General features: G+C 38.0%; 1 protein-coding gene across 2 annotated transcripts in view; it reads right to left on the bottom strand.

Annotated features, from left to right (window-relative positions):
- Positions 1–18,961, bottom strand: part of CEP162 (centrosomal protein 162) — a 105,291-nt gene that overhangs the window by 31,974 nt on the left and 54,356 nt on the right. For both annotated transcript variants that reach the window (XM_025384453.1, XM_025384454.1), the window contains exons 19-22: positions 15,770–15,896; positions 14,391–14,554; positions 13,461–13,565; positions 1,803–2,015 (exon numbers count right to left, since the gene is read on the bottom strand). In XM_025384453.1, the coding sequence (XP_025240238.1) occupies positions 1,803–2,015; positions 13,461–13,565; positions 14,391–14,554; positions 15,770–15,896 (609 nt within the window). The remainder of the gene's footprint in view (positions 1–1,802; positions 2,016–13,460; positions 13,566–14,390; positions 14,555–15,769; positions 15,897–18,961) is intronic.

An 18,961-nucleotide genomic window follows, 5' to 3' on the forward strand; every position in this document is an offset into this window, starting at 1 on the left:
CATCAATTTATTAATTTCATAGAGAGTAAAATGGCCTGGAATTTGTATACTGGAGCTTTAATATTTTGTTGAGTGTTCAGCAAATGAAATAAATAATTTCTCCTACAGAGGGAGGCACCAGCAGTGTTTGCTCATTCATTCAACGGATATTTACTGAGCTATGACCTTATGCCAGGCAATATGCAGGTTCTAGCAACAAAAAGACTCAGTTCTTATTTTCAAATAGCTCACAGCTTGGTGAGGAGAGCAACATGGCAGCAGCTACAATGTCCCATAAGTGCAATAATGGGCCTGTGAACATAGTGCAGTGAGTGTAGAGGAGGCGAGGCTGCCCAAGTGTCTGGAGGCTTGACAGAAGGTGGGAAGACTACACAGAGACAGCACATTTATGTTCGGTCTTGAGAGATGAGTGTTAATTTGGGGTTAGGTGGACTCAGGGATGTTTTGGAAGCAGGAAGAGCATATGCAAAGCTGGTCGAATGCTTGGTATATACAGGGAATCAGAAACGAAAGGGGGAAGAGGCAAGTAGTGAGCAAAGGCAGGAGTGGGATGGGGCAGGCAGCTGCAAAAAGAAAAAGTGTTTAGATTTGGATATATAAAAGTGGAGTAGGGGGTTGGAGTTTATACCTGAGAGTCTTATTTGGTTGGTGGAACACTAATAATAATTACAATCATTAATTGTTTGCTAGACTCCATGCTGGTAATTGATACCAGCATGTTATCAGGGATCTGTATCTCTATATCTCTATAGCTATCTCTATCTATCTATCTATCTATCTATCTATCTATCTATCTATCTATCTATCTATCTATCTATCTATCTACCTACCTATCTACCTATCTACCTACCTACCTATCTACCTACCTACCTACCTATCCATCTATCTGTCTATCCATCTATGTGTAAAAGAGGGTGGAATGGAAGAAACCCAACCTCCTTGATGTGACCTTAATTACCAGGCCACTGTATTATTTCCCGGTTATCAACCTTCTACTGTTTCTGGAATCTAATGTTCTTTCATTTGTCGCTTTTCTCAGGATATAAATCTGTGGAGAATTGAGATGAACTTCCTAGAACATCTCAGCTCCCTCATCTGCAGTATAGTGTTAACAATATCTACTCCTCACAGGTGTTTGGAAGGATTATGCGAGATGAACAGAGATATTTATGAAAGTATCTAGCATGAATTCCTGACAGAAACCATGTGCTCAACAAATTTTTAAAAATAATCTATAACTGTTATTGGTCTACAAAATGTTTTTTTAAAGTAAATTAAATATGTCTTCTTTCATACTTGGTCTGTTCTAGCATTTGTATTTTCCGATTCATTCCTGTTTCACAAAATAATGGAAAACTCAGAAAGTAAGACATTTCTGGAAGATGCTCCCTACCCGCTGTTCCTAAAGTGCATACTTCTGTCTTATTCCCTTACCCTTCTCTAGATAAATTTCAGTGAAAATATTTTCAAACATGGTAATTTCTTTTTTCCTTTTGTACTGAATACATATCAGGTGTGTTTTATTCTGCTTTTTCATGACTTAATTTCCACTAATTCTCATATTGAGAGAGGTGATGTAAAGATTATCTTGTGCTTGATTATTCTGTCAGAAATGAAAAGTTGCTGAAAGATGACACCAAAATAGGATGGACTTGGTTTCTTTTGCACCTATTGATACCAGTGGTAAAGGTTTCATGGGAAAGAATGTTTATAGCTATTTGTTAAAGTGAGATCCTAAGAAATGCCAGCCCCCACTGTCCATCTCTGACCTTAATTTATCTCTGAGGCTACTTAGCACTTACCTTCATTTTCTGAAACTGCTGTTCCATGGTACGAAGGCTTTTCTTTGCTTCTTCATCTTTGCCCTCCAGATCAGCTTCTAGCTTTTTTATCCTTTTCTCCATAAATTCTACTGTATTTTTATCCACTGTATCACCAGCTGCTGATGCAGCCAATATTAAAGCAGGTAAAGAATTGGGATATCTTCTCTTCAGAATCCCTTCCATTTCCTTAACCTATTAAGACATATTTTCCACCAAAAAACTCTTAGATTTAATAAATGAATTCAGTAAAGTTTCAGGACACAATCTACAGAAATCAGTAGCATTTCTATATACCAAAAACAACCTCGCTGAGGACCAAGTCAAGAACTACCTAGGAATACATTTAACCAAGAAGGTGAAGGATGTGTACCAGGAGAACTACAAAACACTGATAAAGAAAACTGTGACACAAACAAATGGAAAAACATCCCACGTGCATAGACTGGAAGGATCAGTATAGTTAAAAAGACCATACTGCCTAAAGCTATCTACAAATTCAATTCAATTCCTATCAAATTACCAAAGTCATTTTTTACAGAATTAGAAAAACCAACCCTATAATTCATATGGAACCAAAAAAGATGCCGAACAGCCAAAGCAGTCCTAAGCAAAAAGAACAAAGCTGGAGGTATCACATTACCCGACTTCAAATTGTACTACAAGGCTATAGCAGCCAAAACAGCATGGTACTGATAAAAATAGACACATAGATCAATGTAACAGAATACAGAACCCAGAAATTAAGCCACATGCCTACAATCAACTGATCTTGGACAAAGTCAACAAAAATATACACTAGGGAAAGGACACCCTATTCAATAAACGGTGCTGGGAAAAATGGACTGTCATGTGCAAAAGAATGAAACTGAACTCATATCTCTCACCTTATACAAAAATAAACTCAAGATGCATTAAAGATCTAAGACCTGAAACTATAAAAATCATAGAAAAATTTCTAAGAAAAACTCTTCTGAACACTGGCCCAGGAAAGAATTTATGACCAAGTCCCCAAAAGCAAATGCAACAAAACCAAAAATAAACAAACGGGACTTAAATAATCCCATTAAAAAGTGGGCAAAGGACATGAACACACATTTTTCAAAAGACATACAAGTGGCCAAAAAATATGAAAAAATGTTCAACATCACTAATCACCAAATAAATGCAAATTAAAACCACAATGAGGTACCATCTTACACCAGTCATAAGGGTTATTAGAAAGTTAATAAACAGCAGATGTTAGTGAGGATGTGGAGAAAAGGGAACACTTGTATACTGTCGGTGGGAGTATAAATTAGTAAAATCATTATGGAAAACAGTATGGACGTTTCTCAAGACCTAAAAAGAGAACCATTTCATCCAGCAATTCCACTACTAGGATTGAAAGGAAAATAAATCGTATCAAAAAGACACACACACACACACAAACAAACACACACTATTCATCCATAAAAGAGAATAAAAGCATGTTTTCAAGCAATGTGGACGGAACTGGAGGCCATTATCCCAAGTGAAATAACTCAGAAACAGAAAGTAAAACTCCACATGTTCTCACCTATAAGTGGGAGCTAAACAATGAGTACGTATGTATATACAGACTGGAATAACAGACACTGGAGACTATAAAAGGTGGCAGGGTGGGAGGCAGTGAGGGCTAAAAAATTACCTACCAGGTACAGCGTTCATTATTTGGGTAGTGGCTACCCTAAAAGGCCAGACTTCACCACTATGCAATATATGCCTGTAAGAAATCTGCACTTCTACCCCCTAAATCTATAAAAATAAAACAGTAAAAATTTTGAAACATATATAAGGTCACAAATACATGTAAAATAAAGCAATTTAATGCATAAACTTAGATTATGCTACACTTGTCAAAATTTCAGAGATATTTATAGCATGTCTCCAGATTGAATCAAATGCACAGAAGCACAAATTAATTTCAAATTTTACATCTCTAGATTATCTGATAAAAAAACCTTAAAGTATATTGTCTAATTACCTATTGGTTTATTTACAGAAATCCTCTTACATTCATTAGAAATATATCTTCAGGGCTGGGTATGATGGCTCATGCCTGTAATCCCAGCACTTTGGGAGGCCAAGGCAGGTGGATCACTCGAGGTCAGGAGTTCCAGACTAGCCATGGCCAACAGGATGACACCCTGTCTCTACTAAAAAAATATAAAAATTAGCCGGGCATGGTGGTACACACCTGTGGTCCCAGCTACTCAGGAGGCTGAAGTGGGAGAACTGCTTGAACCCAGGAGGCAGATGGTTGCAGTGAGCCAGGATTGTGCCACTGCACTCTAGCCTGAGTGAAGAGTGAGACACTACCTCAAAAAAAAAAAAAAAAATATATATATATATATACACACACACACACATATATATGCCTTCAGACTTTCAATTAGTAATAACCAGTCCTCTTGAGCACAAAGCTCTCCTGTTCTTTTCTCCAGACTCCTTCATATGATAGTGCTTCTACAATGTACTGATTGAAAAATTACTTATATGCACATGAGTGTGTAAACATTTTGCAATAAACATTCAGCTTCCTAAGCCCCTGACTCTGCCTAAAGCTCTACTCCACCCCAATCTCCTGGTCCAAATAAAGTTTAATCTACTTTAAAATAATTTCTTTTAATTGGAAAGCAAGGAGGACTAGATAACATTTAATGAAGTCTTCATAAAGGACTGGATACTTTTCATTTAATCTAAAAAACAATGGCATATTATATAATGAAAGAAACACATTAGGGTCCACAGAAATGACAGCTTATTATATGTGCCTGTCTATATACATGCTTTTAAAAACTATTATGGTGAAGACATCGTTGCAAAACACACAAACACTGAATTCTTTGTTGAACTGTTTTCCAGCCTATGAGCATGCAACAAAATAGCACCTGAGAGGCAGTCTAGTGTCAGTTAAGAGCATATTTGGGTTAGACTGTGCCACCAGCTTTAGGACCCTGTGTCAACTAATCCCTCAATTTAAATTTCTCTTGCCTCGTGGGTAAGATGGGGATGGTAACAGTAGCAATTTCAAAGGGTTGATATAATTGAGGATCAAATGACTTTCATCTTGGTAAGCACTGAGAGTGTCCAGCATATAATAGTGAGGGCTTGGTAAGTGTTGGCTTTTATGATGATTTCATCTCCTAAGGTAAGATGGTTTGCTGGTGTTCAAAATCCTGTTCATATTAGGTATCTAAGTGGCATATGATTTGCAAAGTTAATATAAATATTTCCATTTGTGAAAATGCTTACACATTTATTGATACATCATAAATTGGGATATATCCATCTACAAATATTAGTAATTCCTTTCACCTGAAAAATTCAAAGCTTTGTTTCCTCTGATATCAGTTAATTGAGTTAGTTGTAGGTATACGAAAATACATGTATACATACCAACACTACATATCTTAAAAGGAGAACTAGATTTTATAAATTTAACATTTTAAATTAATGTATTTATTTAAAAACTTAAAAATATTTTCAATCTGATTTTGATATCTTGAAATATATACTATTTTTTGGGAAAAATGAGATTTTATTTGTATTTTCTTTAATTTTGCTTTTTAATGTTATTCTTTGGTCAAAAATATCAGTTTGGTATACAAAGTAAACTTTTTTTTAACTCTCATTGCAAGTTAAACCATGAAATATTCCATTAAATAAAAAAAAGTACAAACACAATCTAAAATTTTCATTACAATATACATCTAATTAGCCCCATTTTTACTTATATTCTATTTAAAAATAGATAATTTATAATTAGTCTATTTAAGAATATTGTGAGGGGCACCGAAGATGGCCGAATAGGAACAGCTCCAGCCTGCAGCTCTCACCGTGAGCGACACAGAAGACGGGTGATTTCTGCATTTTCAACTGAGGCACTGGGTTCATCTCACTGGGGCATGTCGGACAGTCAGTGCTGGTCAGAGGGTGCAGCCCGACCAGCGAGAGGTGAAGCAGGGCTAGGCATTGCCTCACCTGGGAAGTGCAAGGGGTAAGGGAATTCCTTTTCCTAGCCAAGGGAAACTGAGACACACAACACCTGGAAAATCGGGTAACTCCCACCCTAATACTGCACTTTACCAGGGTCTTAGCAAATGGCACACCAGGAGATTATATCCTATACCTGGCCCAGAGGGTCCCACGCCCACGGAGACTCCCTCAATGCTAGCACAGCAGTCTGAGATCTAACTGCAAGGTGGCAGCGAGGCTGGGGGAGGGGCGCCCACCATTGCTGAGGCTTAAGTAGGTAAACAAAGCCGTAGGGAAGCTCGAATTGGGTGGAGCCCACCGCAGCTCAAGGAGGCCTGCCTGCCTCTGTTGACTCCACCTCTGGGGACAGGACATAGCTAAACAAAAAGCAGCAGAAACCTCTGCAGATGTAAATGTCCCTGTCTGACAGCTGGGAAGAGAGCAGTGGTTCTCCCAGCATGGAGGTTGAGATCTGAGAACGGACAGTCAGTGGGTCCCTGACCCAAGTAGCCTAACTGGGAGACATCCCCCAGTAGGTGGAGACCAACACCACACATCACACGGCTGGGTATACCTCTGAGACAAAGCTTCCAGAGCAAGAAACAGACAGCAACACTCGCTATTCAGCAATATTCTATCTTCTGCAGCCTCCACTGCTGATACCCAGGTAAACAGGGTCCGGAGTGGACCTCAAGCAAACTCCAAAAGACCTGCAGTTGAGGGTCCTGACTGTTAGAAGGAAAACCAACAAACAGAAAGGACACTCACACCAAAACCCCATCAGTACGTCACCATCATCAAAGACAACAGATAAAACCACAAAGATGGGGAAAAAGCAGTGCAGAAAAGCTGGAAATTCAAAAAATCAGAGCACATCTCCCTCTCCAAAGGAACGCAGCTCATCTCCAGCAATGGAACAAAGCTGGATGGAGAATGACTTTGACGAGTTGAGAGAAGAAGGCTTTAGTCGATCAAAATTCTAAGAGCTAAAGGAGGAACTATGTACCCAGCACAAAGAACCTAAAACCCTAAAAAAAGAATGGATGAATGGATAACCAGAATAATCAATGCAGAGAGGACCATAAAAGAACTCACAGAGTTGAAAACCATGACACGAGAACTATGTGACAAATGCACAAGCTATAGTAACCTACTCGATCAACTGGAAGAAAGAGTATCAGTGATTGAAGATCAAATGAATGAAATGAAGTGAGAAGAGAAGTATAAAGAAAAAAGAATAAAAAGAAATGAACAAAGCCTCCAAGACATAGGGGATTATGTGAAAAGACCAAATCTACGTCTGATTGGTGTGCCTGAAAGTGACAGGGAAAACGGAACCAAGTTGGAAAATACACTGCAGGATATCATCCAGAACTTCCCCAACCTAGTAAGGCAGGCCAACATTCAAATTCAGGAAATACAGAGAACGCCACAAAGATACTCCTCGAGAAGAGCAACTCCAAGACACATAATTGTCAGATTCACCAAAGTTGAAATGAAGGAAAAAATGTTAAGGGCAGCCAGAGAGAAAGGTCAGGCTACCCACAAAGGGAAGCCCATCAGACTAACAGCAGATCTCTCGGCAGAAACTCTACAAGCCAGAAGAGAGTGGGGGCCAATATTCAACATTCTTAAAGAATTTTCAATCCAGAATTTTATATCTAGCCAAACTAAGTTTCATAAGTGAAGGAGAAATAAAATCCTTTACAGACAAGCAAATGCTTAGAGATTCTGTCACCACCAGGCATGTCCTACAAGAGATCCTGAAGGAAGCACTAAACATGGAAAGGAACAACCGGTACCAGCCATTGCAAAAACATGCCAAAATGTAAAGACCGTTGATGCTAGGAAGAAACTGCATCAACTAATGAGCAAAATAACCAGCTAATATCATAATGACAGGATCAAGTTCACACATAACAATATTAACCTTAAATGTAAATGGACTAAATGGTCCAATTAAAAGACACAGACTGGCAAATTGGATAGTCAAGACCTATCAGTTTTCTGTATTCAGGAAACCCATCTCACATGCAGAGACACATAGGCTCAAAATAAAGGGATGGAGGAAGATCTACCAAGCAAATGGAAAACAAACAAACAAAAAAAAGCAGGGGTTGCAATTCTAGTCTCTGATAAAACAGACTTTAAACCATCAAAGATCAAAAGAGATGAAGAAGGCCATTATATAATGGCAAAGGGATCAATTCATCAGGAAGAACTAACTATCCTAAATATATATGCACCCAATACAGGAGCACCCAGATTCATAAAGCAAGTCCTTAGAGACTTACAAAGAGACTTAGACTCCCATACAATAATAATGGGAGACTTCAACACCCCACTGTCAACATTAGACAGACCAACAAGACAGAAAGTTAACAAGGATATCCAGGAATTGAACTCAACTCTGCACCAGGCGGACCTAATAGACATCTACAGAACTCTCCACCTCAAATCAACAGAATATACATTCTTCTCAGTACCACATAGCACTTATTCCAAAAGTGACCACATAGTTGGAAGTAAAGCACTCCTCAGCAAATGAAAAAGAATAGAAATTATAACAAACTCTCTCTCAGACCACAGTGCAATCGAATTAGAACTCAGGACTAAGAAACTCAATCAAAACCGCTCAACTACATGGAAACTGAACAACCTGCTCCTGAATGACTACTGGGTACATCACAAAATGAAGGCAGAAATAAAGATGTTCTTTCAAACCAATGAGAACAAAGATACAACATACCAGAATCTCTGGGACACATTTAAAGCATTGCACAGAGGGAAATTTAGAGCACTAAATGCCCACAAGAGAAAGCAGCAAAGATCTAAAATTGACACCCTAACATCACAATTAAAAGAACTAGAGAAGCAAGAGCAAACACATTCAAAAGCTAGCAGAAGGCAAGAAATAACTAAGATCAGAGAAGAAATGAAGGAGATAGAGACACAAAAAAACCCTCCAAAAAATCAATGAATCCAGGAGCTGGTTTTTTGAAAAGATCAACAAAATTGATAGACTGCTAGAAAGACTAATAAAGAAGAAAAGAGAGAAGAATCAAATAGACGCAATAAAAAATGATAAAGGGGATATCACCACTGACCCCACAGAAATATAAATTACCATCAGAGAATACTATAAACACCTCTACGCAAATAAACTAGAAAACCTAGAAGAAATGGATAATTTCCTGAACACTTACACTCTCCCAAGACTAAGCCAGGAAGAAGTTGAATCCCTGAATAGACCAATAGCAGGCTCTGAAATTGAGGCAATAATTAGTAGCCTACCAACCAAAAAAAGTGCAGGACCAGAAGGATTCACAGCCGCATTCTACCAGAGGTACAAGGAGGAGCTGGTACCATTCCTTCTGAAACTATTCCAAGCAATTAAAAAATAGGAAATCCTCCCTAACTCATTTTATGAGGCCAACATCATCCTGATACCAAAGCCTGGCAGAGACACAACAAAAAAAGAGAATTTTAGACCAATATCCCTGATGAACATCGATGCAAAAATCCTCAATAAAATACTGGCAAACCAATCCAGCAGCACATCAAAATGCTTATCCACCATGATCAAGTGGGCTTCATCCCTGGGATGCAAGGCTGGTTCAACATACACAAATCAATAAACGTAATCCAGCATATAAACAGAACCAAAGACAAAAACCATATGATTATCTCCATACATGCAGAAAAGGCCTTTGACAAAATTCAACAGCCCTTCATGCTAAAAACTCTCAATGAATTCGGAATTGATGGAACGTATCTCAAAATAATAAGAGCCATTTATGACAAACCCACAGCCAATATCATACTGAATGGGCAAAAACTGGAAGCATTCCCTTTGAAAACTGGCACAAGACAGGGATGCCCTCTCTCACCACTCCTATTCAACAGAGTGGTGGAAGTTCTGGCTAGGGTAATCAGGCAAGAGGAAGAAATAAAGGGTATTCAGTTAGGAAAAGAAGTCAAACTGTCCTTGTTTGTGGATGACATGATTGTATATTTAGAAAACCCCATTGTCTCAGCCCAAAATCTCTTTAAGCTGATAAGCAACTTCAGCAAAGTCTCAGGATAGAAAATCAATGTGCAAAAATCACAAACATTCTTATACACCAGTAACAGCCAAACAGACAGCCAAACCATGAATGAACTCCCATTCAGAATAGCTTCAAAGAGAATAAAATACCTAGGAATCCAACTTACAAGGAATTTAAAGGACCTCTTCAAGGAGAACTACAAACCACTGCTCAGTGAAATAAAAGAGGACACAAACAAATGGAAGAACACTCCATGCTCATGGATAGGAAGAATCAATATCGTGAAAATGGCCATACTGCCCAAGGTAATTTATATATTCAATGCCATCCCCATTAAGCTACCAATGACTTTCTTCACAGAATTGGAAAAAACTGCTTTAAAGTTCATATGGAACCAAAAAAGAGCCCGCATTGCCAAGACAATCCTAAGCCAAAAGAACAAAGCTGGAGGCATCATGCTACCTGACTTCAAACTTCACTACAAGGCTACAGTAACCAAAATAGCATGGTACTGGTACCAAAACAGAGATATAGACCAATGGAACAGAACAGAGCTCTCAGAAATATTACCTCACATCTACAACCATCTGATCTTTGACAAACCTGAGAGAAACAAGAAATGGGGAAAGGATTCCCTATTTAATAAATGGTGCTGGGAAAATTGACTAGCCGTAAGTAGAAAGCTGAAACTGGATCCTTTCCTTATTCCTTATATAAAAATTAATTCAAGATGGATTGGAGACTTAAATGTTAGACCTAAAACCATAAAAACTCTAGAAGAAAACCTAGGTAACAACATTCAGGACATAGGCATGGGCAAGGACTTCATGTCTAAAACACCAAAAGCAACGGCAACAAAAACCAAAATTGACAAATGGGATCTAATTAAACTAAAGAGCTTCTGCACAGCAAAAGAAACTACCATCAGAGTGAACAGACAACCTACAGAATGGGAGACAATTTTTGCAATCTACTCATCTGACAAAGGGCTAATATCCAGAACCTACAAAGAACTCAAACCTATTTACAAGAAAAAAACAACCCCATCAAAAAGTGGGCAAAGGATATGAACAGACAGTTCTCAAAGAAGACATTCATACAGCCAACAGACACATGAAAAAATGCCCATCATCACTTGCCATCAGAGAAATGCAAATCAAAACCACAATGAGATACCATCTCACACCAGTGAAAATGGCAATCATTAAAAAATCAGGAAGCAACAGGTGCTGGAGAGGATGTGGAGAAATAGGAACACTTTTACACTGTTGGTGGGACTGTAAACTAGTTCAACCATTGTGGAAAACAGTGTGGCGATTCCTTAAGGATCTAGAACTAGAAATAGCATTTGACCCAGCCATCCCATTACTGGGTATATACCCAAAGGATTATAAATCATGCTGCTGTAAAGACACATGCACACGTACATTTACTGCAGAAGTATTCACAATAGCAAAGACTTGGAATCAACCCAAATGTTCATCAGTGACAGACTGGATTAAGAAAATGTGGCACATATACACCATGGAATACTATGCAGCCATAAAAAAGGATGAGTTCGTGTCCTTTGTGGGGACATGGATGCAGCTGGAAACCATCATCCTTAGCAAACTGTTCCATCCTCAGCAAACTATCGCAAGAACAGAAAACCAAACACCACATGTTCTCACTCATAGGTGGGAACTGAACAATGAGAACACTTGGACACAGGAAGGGGAACATCACACGCCAGGGCCTATTGTGGGCAGGGGGGAGGGGGGAGCGACAGCATTAGGAGATATACCTAATGTAAATGACGAGTAATGGGTACAGCACACCAACATGGCACATGTATACATATGTAACAAACCTGCACATTGTGCACATGTACCCTAGAACTTAAGGTATAATAATAATAAAAAAGAATATTGCTCCATAATTATTCTGACTATATTGTGATATACCTTGATTAAAAAATATGTATTAAGGTTTAAAATATCAGGATAGAAATGCTCAGGAAACCTAAATAAACATGATCTGAAATGTACATGCAGCAATCCAACTACATAGAAAATTATTTTAGAAAAATGTAAGATGATGAACTACTGTTTTATAAAAGCATTAATAAGAAAGGGAGGTTACTTTTATAAAGTGGTGTATCTCTGACCAATATGGATCAATTCTACATAATTTCTCTTAAAATAAGTCATTTAATAAAGAAGTAGCTCCTTTAGTGTTTTCTCTCTCCCACTTCTGGATGGTTTCTTAGATTGGCTAATCTAAACCTTTAGCACTAAAGAAAATCCAAGCAATGCCAGACTATACTCACTTCACAATATTTCTAGGTATTTTTTTTTTAAATTATTTATTTACTTTTTTTTCTTTTATGAGATGGAGTCTCGCTCCATCACCCAGGCTGAGGTACAGTGGTACGATCTTGGCTTATTGCAACTTATATCTCCCAGGTTCAAGCAATTATCTTGCCTCAACCTCCCAAGTAGCTAGCATTACAGGTGTGTGTCACCATGCCCAGCTAAAACCATGCCTGGCTAATTTTTCTATTTTTTAGCAGAGAGGGCATTTCACCATGTTGGCCAGCCTGGTCTTGAACTCCTGGCTTCAAGCGATTCTCCCGCCTCGGCTTCCAAAGTGCTGGGATTACAGGCATGAGCCACTGCTCCTGGCCAGATATTTCTAGTTCTTCATACCACGTTTGGCTGATCCTTTCTTGACCCTGATCCAATCTACTCAGTCATACCTTTTAATATAAAAATAGGTCTTGTAAAAGTAATAAAGTTAATTCTTTGCTTAGTTTTCCTTCTTCTCATAAAACTGGGATAATATTCAGCCCAGTAATGACCTCACAGTTTTGGATTTATGATGGAATAATACCTATATGTTTAAGTACCATGACTTGACTACAGAATCATGTTCCCTTATAAACAAGGCTGGCAATTCATATTTTGTTTTAAAATATTTAGTTATGAATATAAATGCTATATTACAGTGTTTTAAAAACAGAAGGAAAAAATAATCCTACCTTCTAAAACAAATACTTAAATAAAAAAATCTTTATTTTAATAAGCTTCACTTTATGACTAAAGGTCTTCCACATTGACCACAAAATGAGTATTTCTAAGTCTGAACAGTAAGAAAGGGCTCAAGATAATGGCTAGCTCTTTGGGAAGCTGAATGTTTTGTTTATAGGCTGTTTTGTAACATTTCCCAAGCATTACCAGCATGTTCCCAACTCAGGGATCTCCCTCCTATACTCCTCTCTCAGCTGTCTATGGTCAGGAAGAGAAATCCTAACTCTATATCCAGAGTTTCAAAATTCTACTTCCTTCTTCCTAGATGTCTAATAGAGCTACGGTACCAAATAACCTTTTATCAGTAGGTCTACCATCTTACAAATGAGGCGCATTAGTCTAAAAATTCTGTAATTATAAAGCTGTAGGTACATAAAATGATGTTATTACTTTTACTAATGTAAATACTTTCAAACAAAAATTTCCAGGTTGACTCCATCTCGTGGGAACTCCTGAAACAAAAGAGAAAACCAAAATGCACTATACATAAAATATGCTCATGAAAATTTACCCTGAACACATACTTGTCGCTCCAGATCTTGAATTTTTTTGGCATCTGCTGCTTTATCTTTTAAGCGTATCTTCTGCTGAATAGATGGATTCCCAGATTCAGCTTTCAGTTTCTCAATCTATCAATAAATAAATAACATGCTAAGAAGCATATTTAAATGTAACAGAAAAGTTCCGGGGGTGGGGGGAAGCATAATATTAGGTATTCATTCATTTATTAATTCCTCAGCAAAATTTGGGGAATTAATGCCTCAAATTCCTTGAGCTCCTCCCAAGTTCCAGGCACTTCCTAGATCTGGCAGGAGATATGGATGGCAAACAAGAGAAACTAGGTCCCTGCTCCCAAGATGCTTATGCTCTAGTAGAGGGAGAGAGTTGATAAGCTAATAAATAAAGTAAATCAAAGGGAAAATGAAAAACCTTCAGAGTGGTAAAGGCTAAGAAGAAAATAAAACAGAGTGAAGGGATAGGAACAAAGAACCAGAAGTTGAGAGATTGGCAGCTACATTAGGAAAGGGAGTCAGGAAACATCTTTTCTAGAGAGTAGATATTTGAGCCAACAGGAACAAGGAGGAGGAGTGAGACGCAGAAAGAACTCAGGCCAAAGTATTCCAGGCCAAGAAAACAAGTGGAACGAGTCCAGCATGTTCAAGAATCAGAGGAGCTCTGATGCAGCTGGAGAAGAGTGACTCAGGGGAGTGTGGTATCCGATGACACTGAAGAGGCAGGCAGGGTTTGGACCCCATGGGGGCCCGACAGGTTGTGATAAGCAGCTTATATTTATTCTCAGTCTAATTTAAAATAGACTATATATCTAAAAGCAAACCAGCGATCTTAATTAATAGTTCAGAGTAATGATGCAATGACAAAAGGTTACGTAGCACTGATATTACAGATAACAGGATTCATCTAGAGAAGAAATACATTCTGAAATGATCCATTACCTCAAGTCTGAGTTTCTCAATTTCCTCATTTGCTTCTCTAAGCCGAAGTGCATCTTTATCCAGAAGTTCCTGATTTTCAGCATACCACTGTAATCTTTTTTGCAGACGACTGATTTCTTGTTTATGTGTTTCTTCTAAAATTTTTATTTCATATAATTTTTCACCTATAAGATAAAATAACTCAATAACCTGCTTGTTGTTCTCCAAAATATGGAAATAAACTAAATTAAAAGATTTTAAATGAAATGCCCATCTAATGACAGCATTATGAAAAAATAAGAAGCATAAAACAACTGATGTATACAACATAGTGTCTAGCTTAATCTATTAGTCAAAAGAAATAAGAGACTGTGTTTATAATCCAAATCGTCAACCTTACAGCAAAGTTGTCTATGTAGAAATTTTGGATAAATTATTTTCCACTGACCTTTTTAAAATTATAAAAGTAAAGTTGTTTCCATGGGAAAATAAATGTTGTATTTAAGAAATAATAAAATAATAAAAATGAAGAACGTCTATAATACTAAAAAGTAACAGGACAAACATTCAGGAGTCCTTATTACCATTTATTATGTTATTTACTACAACAAACTTTTACAATGGATAATACTATTATTGTTATTACTCTGTATTTTACAGATAAGGGAAGCAAATGTCATTTTCTTACACACAGGTCAGAGTGGATTTCTCTGCACATATCTCACACTGAGGTTCGTAATACTGCAGAGGAAAGATCCTATCTTTTGCAAACAAGGGCTCCTCTGATCTAAGTTTCTATCCCTGTGTTCTGCCACTCTAAGTTATGGAATATACTTGTGCAGCCTCTCTCCATCCCTTTACTTTCAGATTTTACTACCCGTCAAGGCCCAGCTCAAATGCCACTCTGCCCCAAAACCCTCATTTGGTATCCCAATTCCTATCATGTTTGCTTGTGATTTTTTCTTATGTTACGCGTATTCTTATCTTACTCCCCTTGGTTTTCGTAGTAGGGACCATGTCACATTTCTCTATGTGTTCTTTATAAAACCCAGTGAGCTATTATTTATTCACTTGGCAAATACTTAACAGCCTACAAAGTTTCAGACCCAGGGAAAAGAAGACAGGCCTTGCCCTCAGGAAGGTCACAGTCTAGCTAGGATGACAGATTTGTGAACAACCAAACATACATGCCATGAATCCAAAGCAATTCTTGATTTTCTTTTGTCTCGCAATTATTCCTATTAAACCCAATCAAATTCACACATCTTTTAATAATGAATTTTAAAAAATATTTCTAAAATTACAATATACTTTAAGGAGTAGCATTTTGATTATACCATTCAATCAACATTAGAACAGTTATGATTATAAAGGTACACAGTTTCAGCTCAGTGTTTTACCTGTGACATAAGCAATCTGATCTTTGGCTTGGTCCCTCTCTTTCTTCATTTTTTCCAAGTCTACTTCAAGAGCTTGTTTGTCTTGTTTCAGTCTTTTGATGTCTTCCAATAAACTGTCTTTTTCTTTCTTAATATTCAAAGAAATATAAAAGCAAGTTTTTTACAACCACAATAAATTGTGGTATAGTCTTTCACACAATCCATCATGAACGTTGTTGCAAAATATTTTCTCTAAATTTTAGCTCTGATGTTGTTACCACCTGCCCTACCCCAGAATTTTTAATGGTGTGCAATAGCCTATTAAAATCAGTTCTAATCATCTCAACACAGCATTAAAGACCTTTCAATCTACTGTTCTAACTTCTTCCATATACTAACCATATTGATGACCCACTAATTCTCTTGCTTGGATTACTGTAATAAGCTCTTAATTAGTACACCTCTTCTACCTCTGGCCCTACAGTCTATTCTCACAGCAACCACATGAATTGTTGAACAGTCAGTTAATGTCATTCTCCATCAAAAACTCTCTGCTGGCCAGACGCGGTGGTTCAACACCTGTAATCCCAGCACTTTGGGAGGCCAAGGTGGGCGGATCACTTGAGGTCAGGAGTTCGAGACCAGTCTGGCCAACATGGTGAGACCACGTCTTTACTATAAATACAAAATTAACCAGGCATGGTGGTGCCCGCCACTATGACAAATGGGATCTAATTAACCTAAAGAGCTTCCGCTTAGCAAAAGAAACTACTATCAGAGTGAACAGGCAACCTACAGAATGGGAGAAAATTTTTGCAATGTATCCATCTGACAAAGGACTAATATCCAGAATCTACAAGGAACTTAAACTAATTTACAAGAAAAAAAAATCCAAAAAACATCAAAAAGTGGGTGAAGGATATAGACAGACTCTTCTCAAAAGACATTAATGCGGCCAACAAACATATGAGAAAAAGCTCATCATCACTGGTCATTAGAGAAATGCAAATCAAAACCACAATGAGATACCATCTCAAGCCATTAGAATGATGATCATTAAAAAGTCAGGAAACAACAGATGCTGGCAAGGATGTGGAGAAACAGGAATGCTTTTACACTGTTGGTGGGAGTGTAAATTAGTTTGACCATTGTAGAAGACAGTGTGGCGATTCCTCAAGGATCTAGAACTAGAAATACTGTTTGACTCAGCAATCCCATTACTAGGTATATATCCAAAGGATTATAAATCATTCTACTATAAAGACACATGCACACATATGTTTACTGCAGCACTATTTACAATAGTAAAGACTTGGAACCAACCCAAATGCCCAATAATGATAGACTGGATAAAGAAAATGTGGCACATATATACCATGGAATACTATGCAGCCATAAAAAAGAATGAGTTCATGTCCTTTGCAGGGACATGGATGAAGCTGGAAACCATAATTCTCAGCAAACTAACACAGGAACAGAAAACCAAACACTGCATGTTCTCACTCATAAGTGGGAGTTGAACAATGACAACACCTAGACAGGACACAGGAAGGGGAACATCATACAAGGGTGCCTGTTGGGGGATGGGGGGCAAGGGGAGGAGAGAATTAGGACAAATACCTAATGCAGGTGGGGCTTAAAACCTACATAGGTTGATAGGTGCAGCGAACCACCATGGCACATGTAATCCTATGTAACAAACCTGCACATTCAGCACATGTATCCCAGAACTTAAAGTAAAATAAAAACAAACAAAACCAGAAAACTCTCTGCTGGCCCCTTGCAGGGTTAACCCAAAGTCCTTACCATGACCTTTAGTGTCATATAACCCAGCTTTACCCACGACTGATCACCTCTTCTATACATCCCTGCCCATTCCATTCTAGCCAGAGACCTCCTTGCTGTTTTTTGAACACTCCTACCTCAAAGGGTCTGCAGTGTCTCTTCTGCTTGTAGTGGTTTGGGACCCAGATAGCCAGGTAGTTTCCTCCTTCACTCCATCAGGATTTCTGCTCACATGAAGCCTCAGAAGGCTTTCCTGACCACCCTATCTAAAATAGCAAGCCCCATCCTGGCCCCCAGGCACAGTTTCATTTTTTTCTCACAGCACTCATCACCACCTGACATATAAAACGTAGGATTTTATTTTGCCAAACTTTGTATCATAAATGCATAAAAAATGCTTGGGACATCAAAAAATAAAAATGAAATTCTCAATATGGACTACATTCCATACCACTCTCAGTAGTTCAAAGTGTTGTGCCCCATTCCTCTGCTTGACAAAAATCACACTTATCTTTCAAACCTCACTTCAAATTAAGCTAAGCTATTCCTGATAGTACCCTCTTCTGCCTCCCACAACTTCAGTTGTACCTCTAGCATGGCATTTATTACTGTTTCCTATGACACTGATTCATTTATATGTAACCTCTTCTCTTTATTAGGCTGAAGGCTCTATGGGGACCAAGCTGATTTAGTACTACTTGTTTACTTTATGGTACTAAGTGCATGGCATGTATTAGATAAATGTAGACTAAACTGAACTTATGAAACTACTGGACTCAACAGCAGTCAACTCGGTATTTAAGTTTCAAAATGACAAGTTCTTACAAACTCTGGTTTACACTATCTTACAATTTAAAAATCAGTCTTAGAAAGAAAATAAGAGCATTTGTAAAGCATTGTATAATCTTAGTTCCTAGTTGCATCGCAGATTTAACTGCATCGTTTCATTGTTTAATCTTCTGTAGATGTCCTTTCAGGAGAGCCCTGAAACTAAAATTAATCTAAAAGCTGCTGAATGCTTTTTCTGCAAAAACCTGTTGCTTAATTAGTTCAATCAATTTAGAAATGTTCTCTATCAATGTCTACTTTATGGAATTACAGTATTTTACAATTCAAAGAACTATAAACATCTGAAGTTTAATCATGCTCAATCAATGGATGTCCACTCCAGGCTTGCATATTTCAGGGAGAGAAAATGCCCACCTTCAAGAAAGTGAGTACGCCCCATGTTAAATCTGTGGGCCACAGGCTTTTGGCTGACAAGTACTTTTCCTCTCTCATAATTTACCGTGCAGACACTGAGAGAGGCCTCTGCCACTCCTGTCTTTATCCACTTATGCTTCAAAGGCCTCTAGCTTCTGGAAAGGAACAAACTCAGGGCTTTTGCATTTGCTCTTCCCTCTGGCTTGAAGTCTGAATCTGCCTGGT

Source organism: Theropithecus gelada, chromosome 4, assembly GCF_003255815.1.
Source record: "Theropithecus gelada isolate Dixy chromosome 4, Tgel_1.0, whole genome shotgun sequence".
In the NCBI taxonomy this organism is placed as follows: Eukaryota; Metazoa; Chordata; class Mammalia; order Primates; family Cercopithecidae; genus Theropithecus; species Theropithecus gelada.